At 39.9% G+C, this 15,699-nt stretch overlaps 1 protein-coding gene across 1 annotated transcript in view; it reads right to left on the bottom strand.

Moving 5' to 3' along the window:
- The window catches only part of LOC122803162 (hemopexin-like), a 226,259-nt gene that overhangs the window by 124,556 nt on the left and 86,004 nt on the right, over positions 1-15,699 (bottom strand). Inside the window, exon 5 of the mRNA XM_044072779.1 lies at positions 11,081-11,234. Within this exon, the coding sequence (XP_043928714.1) occupies positions 11,081-11,234 (154 nt within the window). The remainder of the gene's footprint in view (positions 1-11,080; positions 11,235-15,699) is intronic.

The following is a 15,699-nucleotide window of genomic DNA, read 5'->3' as shown; positions in this document are numbered from 1 at the left end:
ATAAAATAAATAAAAATAATGAGCCAAAGCAAAGACAAGTATGTGTTAAGAAACAATCACAATTAACCAAGGACTGCTCTGAAACTGTAAGTCATTTCTTGATTTCTCAGGTGGAAAAACAGGATAACCTTGTATCAGTAGGCTATTGTGATCACAGTTTAAAGTAACAAATGCACAGTATTGATCAGTTATGGATACTATTTGCTAACAGAAGGGAATAAGAGAAAGTGGAAGATGTGTGTGTGTGTGTGTGTGTGTGTGTGTGTGTGTGTGTGTGTGTGTGTGTGTGTGTGTGTGTGTGGTGGGGGGGGGGGGCTGCTTACAAGCCAAAGCAGAGTGCTCACCAGGGGAAATGAATATTGGCTTAAACAGGTAGACATTGTACACTCCCTATACATGGTAAAGCATGGTAAAGCACAGGTAGTGTCATGTTTGGCATCCCTTTTACTGTATGTGCGAGTCAGAGGGAGGTGTTATTCCCTGCGTCTCTACCGCATCAGTGCATGTGCTATGCATTGCCTCTTTGCCAAGGTCTGAGCATACTGGGCATGCCTCCTTCTGCCTACATGGGCAGGCTAAGGTAGTTCCTCCTCCAAATCACTCTGTGCCTGTGATGGCCTTGGCAATGGTGGGGGGCTGTGTGGAATTCCTCCTGCTGTTCCTGCTGCAGCTGTTTCTGCAGGATCATATTATGTAACATGGTACATACAATGAACATTTGTGTACATGTAGCTGGAGAGTACTGCAAGGCTCCACAGGATATGTCCAGGCCCCAGAACCGTGACTTGAGCATCCAAAACATATGCTGTATTATGATTGTGGTTTGTGTGTGTGCCTCATTATGGAGTTCTTGTTCAGGTGTGTGTGCATTTCTGAGGGGTGTCATCAGCCACAGCTCAAGTGCATAGCCAGCACCCCCCACTAGGTGGCCATATGGGATGTCCTCACTGGCAAATGACTGGTACAGCTGTCATATGCCAGATGTGGGAGTAGTGATAGCTTCCAAGGCTGCCAGAACACGCATTCAAGATAATGCCCTGGACATTGCACATGACCTGGCAGTTGATGGAGGGGAAGCCCTTGCGGTTTATGTAGACCCTATCCTGCTCAGCGGATAGTGCTTTGATGTGTATGTGCGTGCAGTCTATAGCACCCACTGCATCAGGGTATTCTGCTATTTGGTGGAAGAGACGCATATTGCTGGGCAATGGTGCTTTGATGTGTATGTGCATGCAGTCTATAGCACCCACTGCATCAGGGTATTCTGCTATTTGGTGGAAGAAACGCATATTGCTGGGCAATGCCTCACAGGTGTTGAGGAAATATATGTGCTCACTGGCATGTGCTGACATGGCATCCAGGAATTGGTGGAGTACCCTGGATGCTGATGCCTGCGAGATCCCCATGAGATCCCCAGTTGCCCTTTGGAAGGAACCTGTGGCTAGTATTCTTAAGCCTACGCATACCTTGGTATCCACTGGGATAGGTTTCCCTCTGTTGGTTCTGTGTGTGAGGCGGGGCCGGCAGAGTTCAACAATTTGCTGTAAAATGTCCCTGTCCACCCTACAGCATTCCACTAGCTCTAGCTCATGTAGCCCCTGGTAGGTTACCCTTGGTCTGTGCACACTTCTCCTCCTCACTGTGGGATGGTCGTCAGCATTCACATCCTCACCACCCTCAGCCTTTTGCGCATATTGATGTATGAGAGCGACAGCAGCCCCTAACATTTTGTTAGTTTTGTCAGGTAAAATTTTCCCATCTGTGTACACCAGTGGTGTAGAGTTTGTGGGAAAAACCAGATTGAAAGGTGTTTGCATAATTTATAGTAGTGTGCTGGGCTGCTGCCTGTGTAACTGGCTGATTCTGATAGATTTCACTTACCATCTATGCAAGTTCTCCTTGATTGCCTCCCTACTGTTGTTTTCCCTTCCCACTGTCTTCCCGTTTAAGCTCCAAGGTGGGCCGCACATACCCAGTGCTCAGATGTGAACAGATCTTCTATTCCCTGTTTTTTTTTTTTTTTTTTTTGCTTGTTTTGTTTAAAACCCGGTGCACAGCATGTACACCCATTTAAGCAGGGAAAACAGTGCTCAACAATGTGAGACACACCCCCTTCCTTAGCTTTGCTTAGCTAAGGGCAAGCAGAGGCCACACAGTTCCAATAAGCTTACAGCATACATGACACTTCCCCTTATGAGGTCATTCACCTCCTATACTTATACAATGGTGTTGCTGCACCTACACGGTTGGGTGCAAGCTAACACTGAGATGAAATCTGTGATTCAGCATCATTCCCCTTATTTACATAAAACAGAATGCTAATTCATAGTTAACACACTCACACTGAGCCTTTTACTCCTTAGCAATCACTATTCCCTGGTATTGCTTTCTTATGTATGCCATTGACTATTATGGCAAAATGCTGCTTTGGGTATAAAAGCTTATTTCACCCTTTTTTCTTATTTTTGTGGTGATCCCATTTGCACACCGCTGCCCTACGCTTAAACATCCGAGATCTGCCAAAAAAAATTAAATTTTTTTTATAATATTGCAACTATTTTTCATGCCAACGGCCATATATTTGGCCATTGGCATGCCTACTACATTGAGTACATGCTTTCTTTCGAGCTGTCATGCCTCCATTTTGTAATGTGCAGAAATGTATTCGGTTAGTAACCGAATACATTTCTGCAGGCTACACTATTTCTGCACAGATGCCTGCCTGCTTCCTGGATCACCAATTCACCTCATTTGCATGGTTTTCACCAGCAAATGAGGTAATTAGCATATATCAGTGGTGTCCATGTGGGAATAGTGTAGGAGTGCTCATGCACATCCCGGGAGCTCGATCCTGGATCGCTCGGCTGCCATACTGCGTACAGCAGCTCTTGCACTATTCCTGCACTCCGTGCAGAGCTTGCTGAATCCAGGGGTTTGTTAATCCACCTCTACCCCCTATTGTTTTGGGGCAACATTGGTCAATGGAGGCTATGTCAGTTTATATTGAGAAAAAACTGAGACCAATTATTGACTCGAAAGTTCATGTGCTACAAGATTCATGACAGTTCCTGACTGAGCTTTATAACTTTACACAAGATAATTTTGATATAAATTAATACTTTTTGGTGACACTAGATGTCAATTTGTTATTCATTGTCATTCCTAATAATCTAGATATTGACTGGATGAAATGGGTTTTGATAGGACAGAACGTAATAAGTGCTAATAAGATTGAGCTTTTAAGTGCTTTATTAGAGTTAATTCTATACAATAATGCCTTTTTATTTAATGATAGATATTTCATACAAAAGGATGGCATAGCTATGTGCACATTATGTGTCAATAGCTACACCAACCTAATTATGTTAATTTGGGAATTGAAATATAGATATGCAGGTCTTTTAAGTACAGAAATTATTTTTACAGAATATTTGTGGCTGATTTGTTTTTGATCTGGCAAGGTAGAGAGAATGAACTGCTAGATTTTAAGACATATTAATGGTAGTACAACATTTCTTAGATTTGCAGTAAATTATTCTAAAGTAGAAATTAGTTTGAAATTAGTTTTTTGATGTTTTAATAAGGTCAATGTTGATGGTATTTCAGATACCATGTTGTATAGGAAACCATACTACAAAAATAATGTCTTACATCGCAGTACCATGCATCCACACATTATATTTGATAATATTGTGCAGGGCCAGGGTTTAAGAATTTCAAGGGTCAGTGCTAGTGATGGGAATTTCAAAAGAGAAACTAAGGATTTGGAAGGGAAATTTGTAGCTAGAGGCTACAATAAAAGGAAGGTACATAATACACTGCAAACAGTAGTAAGTAATAGGTCTAGTAAGGGTAGGCCCTACTTTTCAACAAATCCCCTAGTAGCAGATCAAAAAAAAGGTTAACAGCAATGTGTGTAGAATATCAGTAACTTATTCTAGTAGTTCTAAATATGTTGTAGAAGTTATCAAGAAGTTTTGGCCTATTATGACAACAAACCCAAGTTTGAGGAATGTAATAGGTGATAATCCCAGATTGTTCTATAAGAAAAAAAGATGTTTGAAACAAATGTCATGCTGTCCTGAAAAGCTCATTAATGGGAGGCCTTTAAATAGTAATAACATGATCACTGAGGTTGTTACTAAATCATGTAATTATTGCAATTATTGTAAATATATAGACAGTTCAGGGCAATTTAACCATCCAGATCAAGGTAGGAAGTAAGTATTTAACGTTTCTGCGACCTACAGTACTGAGCACATAGTCTATTTGGCTTGCTGTACTACATGTAACAAATGTTATGTTGGTAAAACCGACAGAGCATTGAGGGATTGCATAAGAAGCATTTATATAATATCAAAATTAGTTCAGCAATGCTCTATCTAAACATGCAAAGAATACTTCAACAGCGCATAAATTTTTGTTTCAGGTTATTGGTAAAGTTGAAGTTAAAAAAAGAAAAGGTGACATAAGGAATTATAATGAATGTTTAGAAAGCAAGTGCTAGGTTAAGAGCAGATTATGCATCATGTTTAAATAAAAAAAATGCCTGTTAAACCAATGCTAAAAGCTAGACCACTTTTTAGATAGAAGTATGTATTTTATAAGAAGTATGTCTTCTGGCTGATGTTTTATTTTTACAATAATAAGTATGATATGTATCGCTGTTTTTAAATGAAAATGTTTTGCATTAAGCTATTTTAAAATTAACTGTTCCCTTAAGGGTTAATTAATGGTAAAGAACATGTGATTAGGCAGTTATATAAGTCAATTCAGTAGGTATTGCTCTTTTACATTTGATGAAGCAGCATATGTAGCTGCAAAGGCGCTTATGTCATTTTGGAATAAATAATTTTTGTTTTATGCAAGTAGCCTGGTTTTGTCTCCGCATACCTTTTTGGCTAAGGTGGTAAAGTAGTTATAATGGTAGAAGAGGATACAGATAGCGTTCTATAACAGCTATGAAGTGGAAATTAATCTTGTTTAGGGTGATTTGAAAATGCAGGAGTTCAAATTTGGTGTCCCTTGGAATCAGTTGATGCTATTCTTGAGAAATACTCTGCAATTGTAAGGACTTCTGAAGATATAATAGGCATTAAACACATAAATAGAAGTATTGGTTTGCTTTGAAACCATGTTTCTGTAATTACACATATATGAAATTGCTCAAGTTGCAGGACAGCCTTAAGTTTGGGCATTTATTTCAGTGGCGTAGCTAGAGTTTGTGCCACCTGGGGCTGTCTTTGAGTTTGCCACCCTTCCCCTTCACAAAATCATGGTCAAATGGGGCCGCTCCATTCACAGCCCCCACAGCCATTCTAGTGTCCCACTACTTGGCTATTTCTCCCCATTTAACATAAACATTGTAATGTGAAAACACACACACACACAAAATTCTGTGAAGAGACAAGTAAAGCAGCAGCCTTAAAATTACATACACACCCTAAGTCAAAATAGATTGAACACTTACAAATATCTGTAAATGTTAGCTACAACTCTTACGAAGCATGATTGATGCTGTACTATATTTAAAATTGCACGGGTGGAAAGAACATCTGTGTGACAATGCATGCACAGACATGACATGGTGACTGGATCATTCTTAAAGAAGACTGCCCTTACAAACAAAAACAGGATATATTTTTTTAATTAAAATGACAGTTCCAAAAGTGCTGCCCCTCTCATTCCCCGCCCCACCTATGCCACTGACTTATTTGTTGAGACACTTGATTTTACATAGAGACACTTTAATTTGTTCTGAATGAGACTTTACTAGGTTGGAATGTTCAGTAGAGTGACTCTCCCTAAAAAGGCAATCTGTGGGTAGAAAGGGCTTTATCCATAATACAAAAGACATGGAAAGAATGATGAAGACCATCCCTGTCAAAGCACATACTGGATCCACTTAGAATGATATCAGCTCTATAACCAGCAATTAAAGCCAATCATCTTTTGTTTGATTCATAGGAATTTTTCAAGGCATTAAAATCTCATGACCTTTTATGCCTTGCCAGTACCTGCCCTTAGGAACCTCTCAAATGTATAAAAATCACCAGGGAATAAGAAACAAGGGAATTTTATTAAATGCTAAGTGCTTTTGTCCACAATAACTTCTTTAGAAAATAACATTCCTAAGACCTTTTTGACTTTACATGTTGACAGTCAACCAACCATCATCATCTTCTTTCGGCTGTTCCCGTTAGGGGGTGCCACAGCGGATCATCTGTTTCCATTTCTTCCTGTCCTCTGCATCTTGCTCTGTCACACCAACTGCCTGCATGTCGTCTCTTACCACATCCATAAACCTTATCTTAGGCCTTCCTCTTTTCCTCTTACCTGGCAGCTCCATCCTTAGCATCCTTTTCCCAATATACCCAGCATCCCTCCTCAGCACATGTCCAAACCAACGCAATCTCACCTCTCTTGCTTTGTCTCCAAACTGTCCAACCTGAGTTGACCCTCTAATATACTGATACCTAATTCTGTCCATCCTAGTCACACACAGTGCAAATCTTAACATCTTTAGCTCTGCCACATCCAGCTCTGACTCCTGCCTTTTTGTCAATGCCACCGTCTCCAACCCATATAACATAGCTGGTCTCACTACCCTCTTGTAGACCTTCCCTTTCACTCTTACTGGTACCCGTCTGTCACAAATCACTCCTGACACTCTTCTCCACCCATTCCACCCTGCCTGTATTCTCTTCTTCACCTCTCTTCCACACTCACCATTACTCTGAACTGTTGATCCCAAGTACTTAAACTCATCCACCTTTACCAGCTCTACTTCCTGCATCCTCACCATTCCTCTACCCTCCCTCTCATTTACACACATATATTCTGTCTTACCCTGCTGACCTTCATTCCACTCCTCTCTAGGGCATATCTCCACCTCGCTAGGGTCTCCTCAACCTGGTCCCTACTCTCACTACAGATCACAATGTCATCTGCAAACATCATAGTCCACAGGGCCTTCTCTCTGATCTCATCTGTCAACCTGTCCATCACCACTGCAAATAAGAAAGGGCTCAGAGCTGATCCTTGATGTAATCCCACCGCCACCTTAAATGTATCTGTCACTCCCACGCAGTCCTCACCACTGTCACACTACCCTCGTACATATCCTGTACCACTGTCACATACTTCTATGCCACTCCCGACTTCCTCATACAATACCACAACTCCTCTCTAGGCACCCTTTCATATGCTTTCTCTAAGTCCACAAAGACACAATGCAACTCCTTCTGACCTTTTCTGTATTTCTCCAACAACACTCTCAGAGCAAACAATGCATCTGTAGTGCTCTTTCCTGGCATGAAACCATACTGCTGATCACTAATCATCACCTCCCTTCTTAACCTAGCTTCCACTACTTTTTCCCATAACTTTAAGCTGTGACTGATCAATTTTATCCCTCTGTAGTTACTGCAGCTCTGCACATCACCCTTATTTTTAAAGATAGGTACAAAAACACTTTCTCCACTCCTCAGGCATCCTCTGACATTCCAAAATTTCATTAAACAACCTGGTTAAAAATTCCACTGCCATTTCTCCTAAGCACCTCCACGCTTCCACTGGTATGTCATCTGGGCCAACAGCCTTTCCATTCTTCATCCTTTTCATAGCTGTCCTTACTTCCTCCTTGCTAATCTGTTTCACTTCCCGATTCACTATCCCCACATCATCCAACCTTCTCTCTCTCTTATTCTCTTCATTCATTAGCCTCTCAAAGTACTCTTTCCATCTACTCAACACACTCTCCTCGCTTGTGAGTACGTTTCCCTCACTATCCTTTATCATCCTTCCCTGCTGCACATCTTTCCCAGCTCTGTCCCTATGTCTAGCCAATTGGTACAGGTAATTTTCTCCCTCTTTAGTGTCCAATCTCTCATAGAACTCTCCATATGCCTCATCCTTAGCCTTCGCCACCTTTCTCTTTGCCATGCGCCTCATCTCCTTATACTCATGTCTATTTTCTTCATCTCTTTGACACTCCCACTTCTTCTTCGACAGCCTCTTCCTCTGTATACTCTCCTGCACTTCCTCATTCCACCACCGGGTCTCCTTGTCCTCCTTCCTCTGTCCAGATGTCACACCAAGCACTTTTCTAGCAGTCTCCCTTACTAGCTCTGCTGTAGTTGCCCAGCTATTCGGTAACTCTTCACTGCCTCCCAGTGCCTGTCTTAACTCTTCCCTGAACTCCACCTCACAATCACCCTTTTTTAACTTCCACCATTTAATCCTTGGCACTGCTTTCACACTCCTCCTCCTCTTCTTCTTGATCACCAATGTCATCCTACAGACCACCATTCTATGCTGCTTAACTACACTTTCCCCTGTCACCACTTTACAGTCTCCAATCTCCTTCAGACTGGCCCAACTACATAGGATATAATCCACCTGTGTGCATCTTCCTCCACTCTTGTACGTCACCCTATGCTCCTCCCTCTTCTTAAAATATGTGTTCACCACAGCCATGTTCATCCTTTTCGCAAAATCCACAATCATCTGACCTTCTGCATTCCTCTCCTTAACACCATACCTACCCATCACTTCCTCATCCCCTCTGTTCACTTCACCCACATGCCCATTGGAGTTTAAGTTCCAATCACTAGTCTCTCACCCTTGGGTATACTCACCACCACTTCATCCAACTCACTCCAAAATTTTTCTTTCTCATCCATCACACATCCAACTTGTGGAGCATATGCACTAACAACATTCATCATTACAGCATCAATTTCAAGCTTCATAAACATCACTCTATCAGACACTCTCTTCACCTCCAAAACACTCTTGGCATACTGTTCCTTTAAGATAAACTCTACCCCATTTCTCCTGCCATCCACACCATGATAGAACAATTTGAACCCACCTCCTATTCACCTGGCCTTACTTCCCTTCCATCTGGTCTCTTGCACGCACAATATATCAACCTTCCTTCATCATATCAGCTTGCTCTCTCCCTATACCAGTCATACTGCCAACATTCAAAGTTCCTACCCTCACTACTACACTCCTAACCTTCCTCCTCTCTTCCTGCCTTCGGGCATGCCTTCCCCCTCCTCTTCTCCTTCGGCCAACAGTAGCCCAATTTCTGCCAGCACCCTGTTGGCTAACAGTACTGGTGTAGTCATTGTTAACCCGGGCCTCGACTGATCCAGTATGGAAATATGAAATGTTCTCCTCATAAGTCATTTGGCAAAGGTTTCACGCCGTATGCCCTTCCTGATGCAACCCTCCCCATTTATCCAGGCTTGGGACTGGCACAAAGAAATGCAGTGGCTTGTGCATCTCCAGTGGCATCCAACCAATGTACACAAATTAGTCACATGAACACTATTATAACCATTTAAAACAATAGCAGCAACAATACTTATAAACATTAAAACGGAAAATGAAAAATGGAATTACTATTAATTAGCATCTCTAAAATATATATAGGGACAATCTTAAGGCCTAAAAAATGATGATAACGTAAAAAATTAATATTCAAAGCCTAGCTGCCTTCAAAGTTAAAGCACTACTGATGGATATTTTATTATTAAGTCTGGGGAGTGGTATCAACACTCAATCTCAATTTCCATATGAACTTCTTATGGTCGACTTTTGTTTCCTATTGACCTCACCTAACATTTTTTAATGCCTTCTAACACAAATAATCTAAATTTTTGAATTCTCTACAAGTAAGAGTATCTTTACTTAAACTGCTCAGATCTTTTTTTCTGAGTGTCACTATCATGCTCATTAATTCATTTTCTTAGGGACCATTTAGTTTTCCCTGTATGAAATCCTGAGCATGTCCCACATTTGGCCAAATATACTACACTTTTAGAAACACAGTTACAATTACCTCTAGGTGAAATAATACCATAACCTTTAAATGTCACAATATTACCTTTGAATATAAATTTGCATTGATTGTAATGGCAGCATTAAATTCCTGTGGCATAAATTTGCCTCTTACTCTGTTCAAATATATTTTTCATATTGAAGCCACTTTGGTACAAAAAAGTTAGCTTTGCACCTCTCACTTTGGCCATTTCTGGAAAATGTTCAACCAGTCTTCAATTCTAAGTAACAACATTTCTTATGAAACAACTTTTTTGACAATATTTTAGAAGCACTGCTGTGTTGTAAGCTTGGTTTGTTTCATTGTGTACACACACTTCAGCTTCAAAACCTAGCAATGGTTGATAAAAAATGGTGCATCTCTTAGAAGTAACTTCTTCCAAAATATTATCAGAAAATTCCTTGAGGTACCTCCTTTCTAAAATCATTTCCTTTAACTTTAAGGCATAAGTAATAAATACATCATCTTTAGAAACAATCCTTGCTAGGCTACTGCCCTTTTACCAAGCTTCTCTTCTGATATAGGGGATGACAACTATCAAAATGCAAGTATATTTTTCATAAAGTAGGCGTCCTATAAATATGTGGAACTTTGTTCATCTACCTTAATGTAATTGTTAACATACAATGTTTTCAGTGACAGGGCCAACTCCCTTTTCTGGGCAGACATGGAAATAACTTATTTCAGCTTGCTATAACTGTTTGGATGAGCAGTCAAATAAATAAGCCATATTGTTAATGTAGAAAACAAATGTCTTATTTGAAAAATGGAAAGGAAACAATTTCATAAATGGCATGTATCTTTCAAGATACTGCAGGCAATTAAAAGCTTCCTGTAAATTGATATAAAGTGAAAGTTCGGTCATATATACCATGGGTTTCTTTAACTGAGTAGCCCACATAAACCATTTTATTTCTATTATCAGTTCCTGTACTACAGACATAATCTAATTTTAATTATATTTTATCTTCTTTTGATGAAAAGGAAATGTTTCCAAGAATATTATTTTGTGAGTGTATAGGATGAAATAACCAACATAAACCGCTCACGTATCAGTTAAGGATTTGGTATTTTCATTAAGGCTGTTTACTTTTGACTTAAACTAGAAATGAATGATGATTTTAGCTTTTGTGCTTGTACTCAGGGTTGCATCAGAATTGCATACTTGGTATGTGTGTGTGTGCAGTCCATGTCTGTGCTTTTCTTGACAAAAGGTAGACTTCTTACCTTTGAAAAAGATCACAGATTCTGCCTGGCATGTCTCTTTATGACACTCAACAGCTGCATCCAAATCATCTGGAACTCCAGGGAATACATCCGCAATCAGCTTAGGACAATCTGCCTCCAGCTGGCCATTAGTGTAAATCCATACCTTGTTTTCCTGACAACAGAAGGAAACAAACTTTAGATAGTGAATAACATGAAGAAGGAAAAAAAATATATTCCCAGTAACGTTTGGGTCAGAACTGCAATTTCAAGGCAATTGGTAAAGACCAAAATGATGACAGACTCATGGGGTATGACCTGGGAATGAATTATTTGTGAGTAGTTGAAGAAATCATAAACCGATATGTGTCATAATATCATAGTGTTGGGCATCTTCAGTGAAGTACAGTCTTCAGTAATGTTTTCCAATTAATGTTTCATAATAAGGCTAAGTAAGACTTTGGTCTCATAACATGCATTTTGTATAATGTATGTGTGCATCTGTGTGTGTGTGTGTGTGTGTGTGTGTGTGTGTGTGTGTGTGTGTGTGTGTGTGTGTGTGTGTGTGTGCGTCTGCATGCATATGCACACATGTATATATAATTGCATTTGTCCACTCCTGGATCCATAGTCCCCGGCTAGTCTTCCAATTTCCACAGCTGCCTAATCTTAAATCCCTTGATTACTCTATTGTTTTTTCTTTTTTCAGTATAATCCGTCACTAGATGTGCTTCTCAACTCTTTGGGGAGATGAGCTCAATGGTGGCTCAATCATAGCCCCAAAGATCAAGGTCTCCAATTTGGAGTTTCATGCTTGGAGCCAGTAGCCATCATTCTTACTGGAGTTGGTTAAAGTTCCTAGCTAGGGAGATGTTTAATGCAATCACTTTCCCCTGTACTCTGAGTAGATAATCAGTGAGTCCCCTGGTCTGCACCAGCAGTCACACAGGCATTAAGCTTCCCCAAACACAACTATGTGATAGGAGAGCTGGCTACTGACTGCTTTGTCTTATTCCCCTCCCCCTCACAATCCTACCATATATATCTACACATAGAGTCTATTCTTTTATAAAGTATATTCCAAACAGTTCTACTAAGGTTTGTGCTTTCCAATGTTCTTCTCAGACTTGACTATAAGTTGCTTAACTTGAAAAATACCATATAACTGTAACAGCATATTTAAGTAGTCTGTAATGTAACTATTACTTGCATAAGTTGAAGAATACCATACAACACTAACACCATGTTTAAGTAGCCTGTAATGTAACTATTACTTGCTTAAGTTGAAGAATACCATACAACACTAACACCATATTTAAGTAGTCTGTAATGTAACTATTACTTGCGTAAGTTGAAGAATACCATACAACACTAACACCATGTTTAAGTAGTCTGTAATGTAACTATTACTTGCTTAAGTTGAAGAATACCATACAATACTAACACCATGTTTAAGTAGTCTTTAATGTAACTACTACTTGCTTAAGTTGAAGAATACCATACAACACTAACACCATGTTTAAGTAGTCTGTAATGTAACTATTACTAGCTTAAGTTGAAGAATACCATACAACACTAACACCATGTTTAAGTAGTCTGTAATGTAACTATTACTTGCTTAAGTTGAAGAATACCATACAACACTAACACCATGTTTAAGTAGTCTGTAATGTAACTATTACTTGCTTAAGTTGAAGAATACCATACAACACTAACACCATGTTTAAGTAGTCTGTAATGTAACTATTACTTGCTTAAGTTGAAGAATACCATACAACACTAACACCATATTTAAGTAGTCTGTAATGTAACTATTACTTGTTTAAGTTGAAGAATACCATACAACATTAACACCATATTTAAGCAGTCTGTAATGTAACTATTACTTGCTTAAGTTGAAGAATACCATACAACACTAACACCATGTTTAAGTAGTCTGTACTGTAACTATTACTTGCTTAAGTTGAAGAATGCCATACAACACTAACACCATGTTTAAGTAGTCTGTACTGTAACTATTACTTGCTTAAGTTGAAGAATACCATACAACACTAAAACCATGTTTAAGTAGTCTGTAATGTAACTATTACTTGCGTAAGTTGAAGAATACCATACAACACTAACACCATGTTTAAGTAGTCTGTAATGTAACTATTACTAGCTTAAGTTGAAGAATACCATACAACACTAAAACCATGTTTAAGTAGTCTGTAATGTAACTATTACTTGCTTAAGTTGAAGAATACCATACAACACTAACACCATGTTTAAGTAGTCTGTAATTTAACTATTACTTGCTTAAGTTGAAGAATGCCATACAACACTAACACCATGTTTAAGTTGTCTGTAATGTAACTACTACTTGCTTAAGTTGAAGAATACCATACAACACTAACACCATGTTTAAGTAGTCTGCAATGAAATAAACAAAATGCTTATATGTTTTTTTGATAAAAAGGTAGTGGAGAACAAACAGGGCTCCAAAGTGAGCAGCAAAAATTTTCACAATTACTAGCAGCTTTTCTCTACACGACCCATTCTTAGTGCTACATGTGACGTCCATCCAGATGGCCAATGTTTCATTTCCCTTAATAAATACTTTATCAGGATAATGCATAGAACGTACCTTTAAACCAGGGGTGGGCAAACTTTTTGATTCGTGGGCCACATTGAGTTCTAACATTTGACAAAGGGGCCGGAACAGGAGCAGATAGATGGCATGCTTTGAAAACATCACCTCATTGGGGGAAAAATACACATCTTGGGATATGGAGAAAACATGTGCTTTAATTTCCAGTGAAAATGAAGAAAAGCATTACAATAAAATCTCTGACTTCGAAATGAGTCTTTAAACACTGAAAATCAAATAAATGACCATTTTATTTTAAAGCACTGAAAGTTCTGTTATCCTTCAGGATATCACCATCACTCTCCTCCTGACTGTCTTTTTTTTTCAAAAACGGTAGGAGATGCAGATGTACTTGTCCTGTTCCTTTTATTCAATTTGTTTCCCCGGTGCCAAAAGTCAACAACGACCAGTGCAAGGACGAAACAGTTGCAGCAAGTCAGTCTGTGAAGTGTTGTATTTGATCTGCGCGCACTGTTTATTTTAACAACGTGCGTATCACGGAGACACACACATTTTAATGGGAGCAGTGTTGTTGGTCTCCTTTTTTAGCCAGCGCATCAAAGTCTGGAGTTAGTTTTGTTGTGGCGATTCTCAGGATGGATCTGAGGTGTAGGTCTGTTAACTTGGATCTGTGGCTGGCTTTGTTGATGTTCATGATGCTGAAGGTCTGTTCACACACGAAGGTAGAGCCAAACAAAGCCAACATCATCTGCGCTTTTCGCCTTAGATTTGGAAACGCGGCATCATTGAGTGAAGCATAGAAGTCATTTAGTTTCAGAGAGCTGAACTTCTCTTTTAAGGCAGGGTCGGACTGAAGGTCGATCAGTTCGAGCTGAAGCTCCTCTGGAGCTGTTTCAGTGTCTTGTGACAGAGGAAAGGCCACCAATTGAAGTAACTTGTCAATTTTGTCGAAATCCAAAAACCGACGGCAGAATTCTCCGTGCAGTGCATCCAGTGACTCACTGTATTTCTTTACTTTTGCTCTGGCCTCTTTCAGCGTGGCTAGTCTAGGAAAATGAGTGAATGACTTGTTCAAAATCTGCCTGGAGAATAAAGCCAGCTTGGATTTGAAGGCTTTCATGTTTGTGTACATGTCATGCACAAACTGCTCCTTCCCCTGCAGTTTCACGTTGAGCTCATTCAAGTGTGAAAATACGTCCGTAGCAAACGCCACGTCACACATCCAGCTCTTGTTGCTCAGCTGAGGAAATTCATCAGTCTTCCCCTGCCGCTCCAAAAACACGCCAATCTCCTCTTTGAGCTCCCACACTCGTTGAAACACTTTGGCCAAACTCAACCAGCGGACACGGGAGTGATAAAGCAGGTCCTGGTGATCCGCATCAGTTTCCTCCAGGAACGCAATGAACTGACAGTGCTGAAGACCCCGTGCACGTATGAAGTTGACGAGTTTCACCACAGGATTCACAACATGATTCAGCTGTAACACCGATTTACATAGAGATTCCTGGTGGATGATGCAGTGGAGGAAAATGACATCCTGGTCAGGGTTTTCATCTTTCACTTTATTCTGGATTCTCCTCAGCAGGCCATCGTTTTTTCCCGTTAAATTTGGAGATCCATCTATGGTGACGTTAACAAGCTTACTCCAGGGAAGCTTCATGTTTTCGATGGCAGCAGACACCCGTTCAAACAAGTCCTCTCCCCGTGTTTGTCCTTTCAGAGACTCCATTGTCAAAAACTCCTCCGTTATTTCAAAAGTTTCGTTGATTCCTCGGATAAAAATGAGGAGCTGAGCAGTGTCTTTGACATTGTTGCTTTCATCCAGTGCTAAAGAATAAAAAGTGAATGACTGCCTTTTTGTTTAATCTGCTGGTGATATCTTCATCTATTAGTTCCACACGGCGAGTCACTGTCCGCCGTGATAAACTGATTTTCTCAAATTTGTCTTTGGTCTCCGGGCACAAAATACCTGCTGTCTCTACCATACATTCTTTTAAAAACTCACCCTCAGACAGTGGTTTGCTGGCCTTTGCTATTTTGAATGAAAGCA

This window comes from Protopterus annectens, chromosome 5.part1, assembly GCF_019279795.1.
Source record: "Protopterus annectens isolate FY-2018-M chromosome 5.part1, PAN1.0, whole genome shotgun sequence".
NCBI classification, from domain to species: domain Eukaryota; kingdom Metazoa; phylum Chordata; order Ceratodontiformes; family Protopteridae; genus Protopterus; species Protopterus annectens.
The sequence above is the reverse complement of the archived record's forward strand: the minus strand, read 5'-3'. Positions and strand labels throughout refer to the sequence as shown.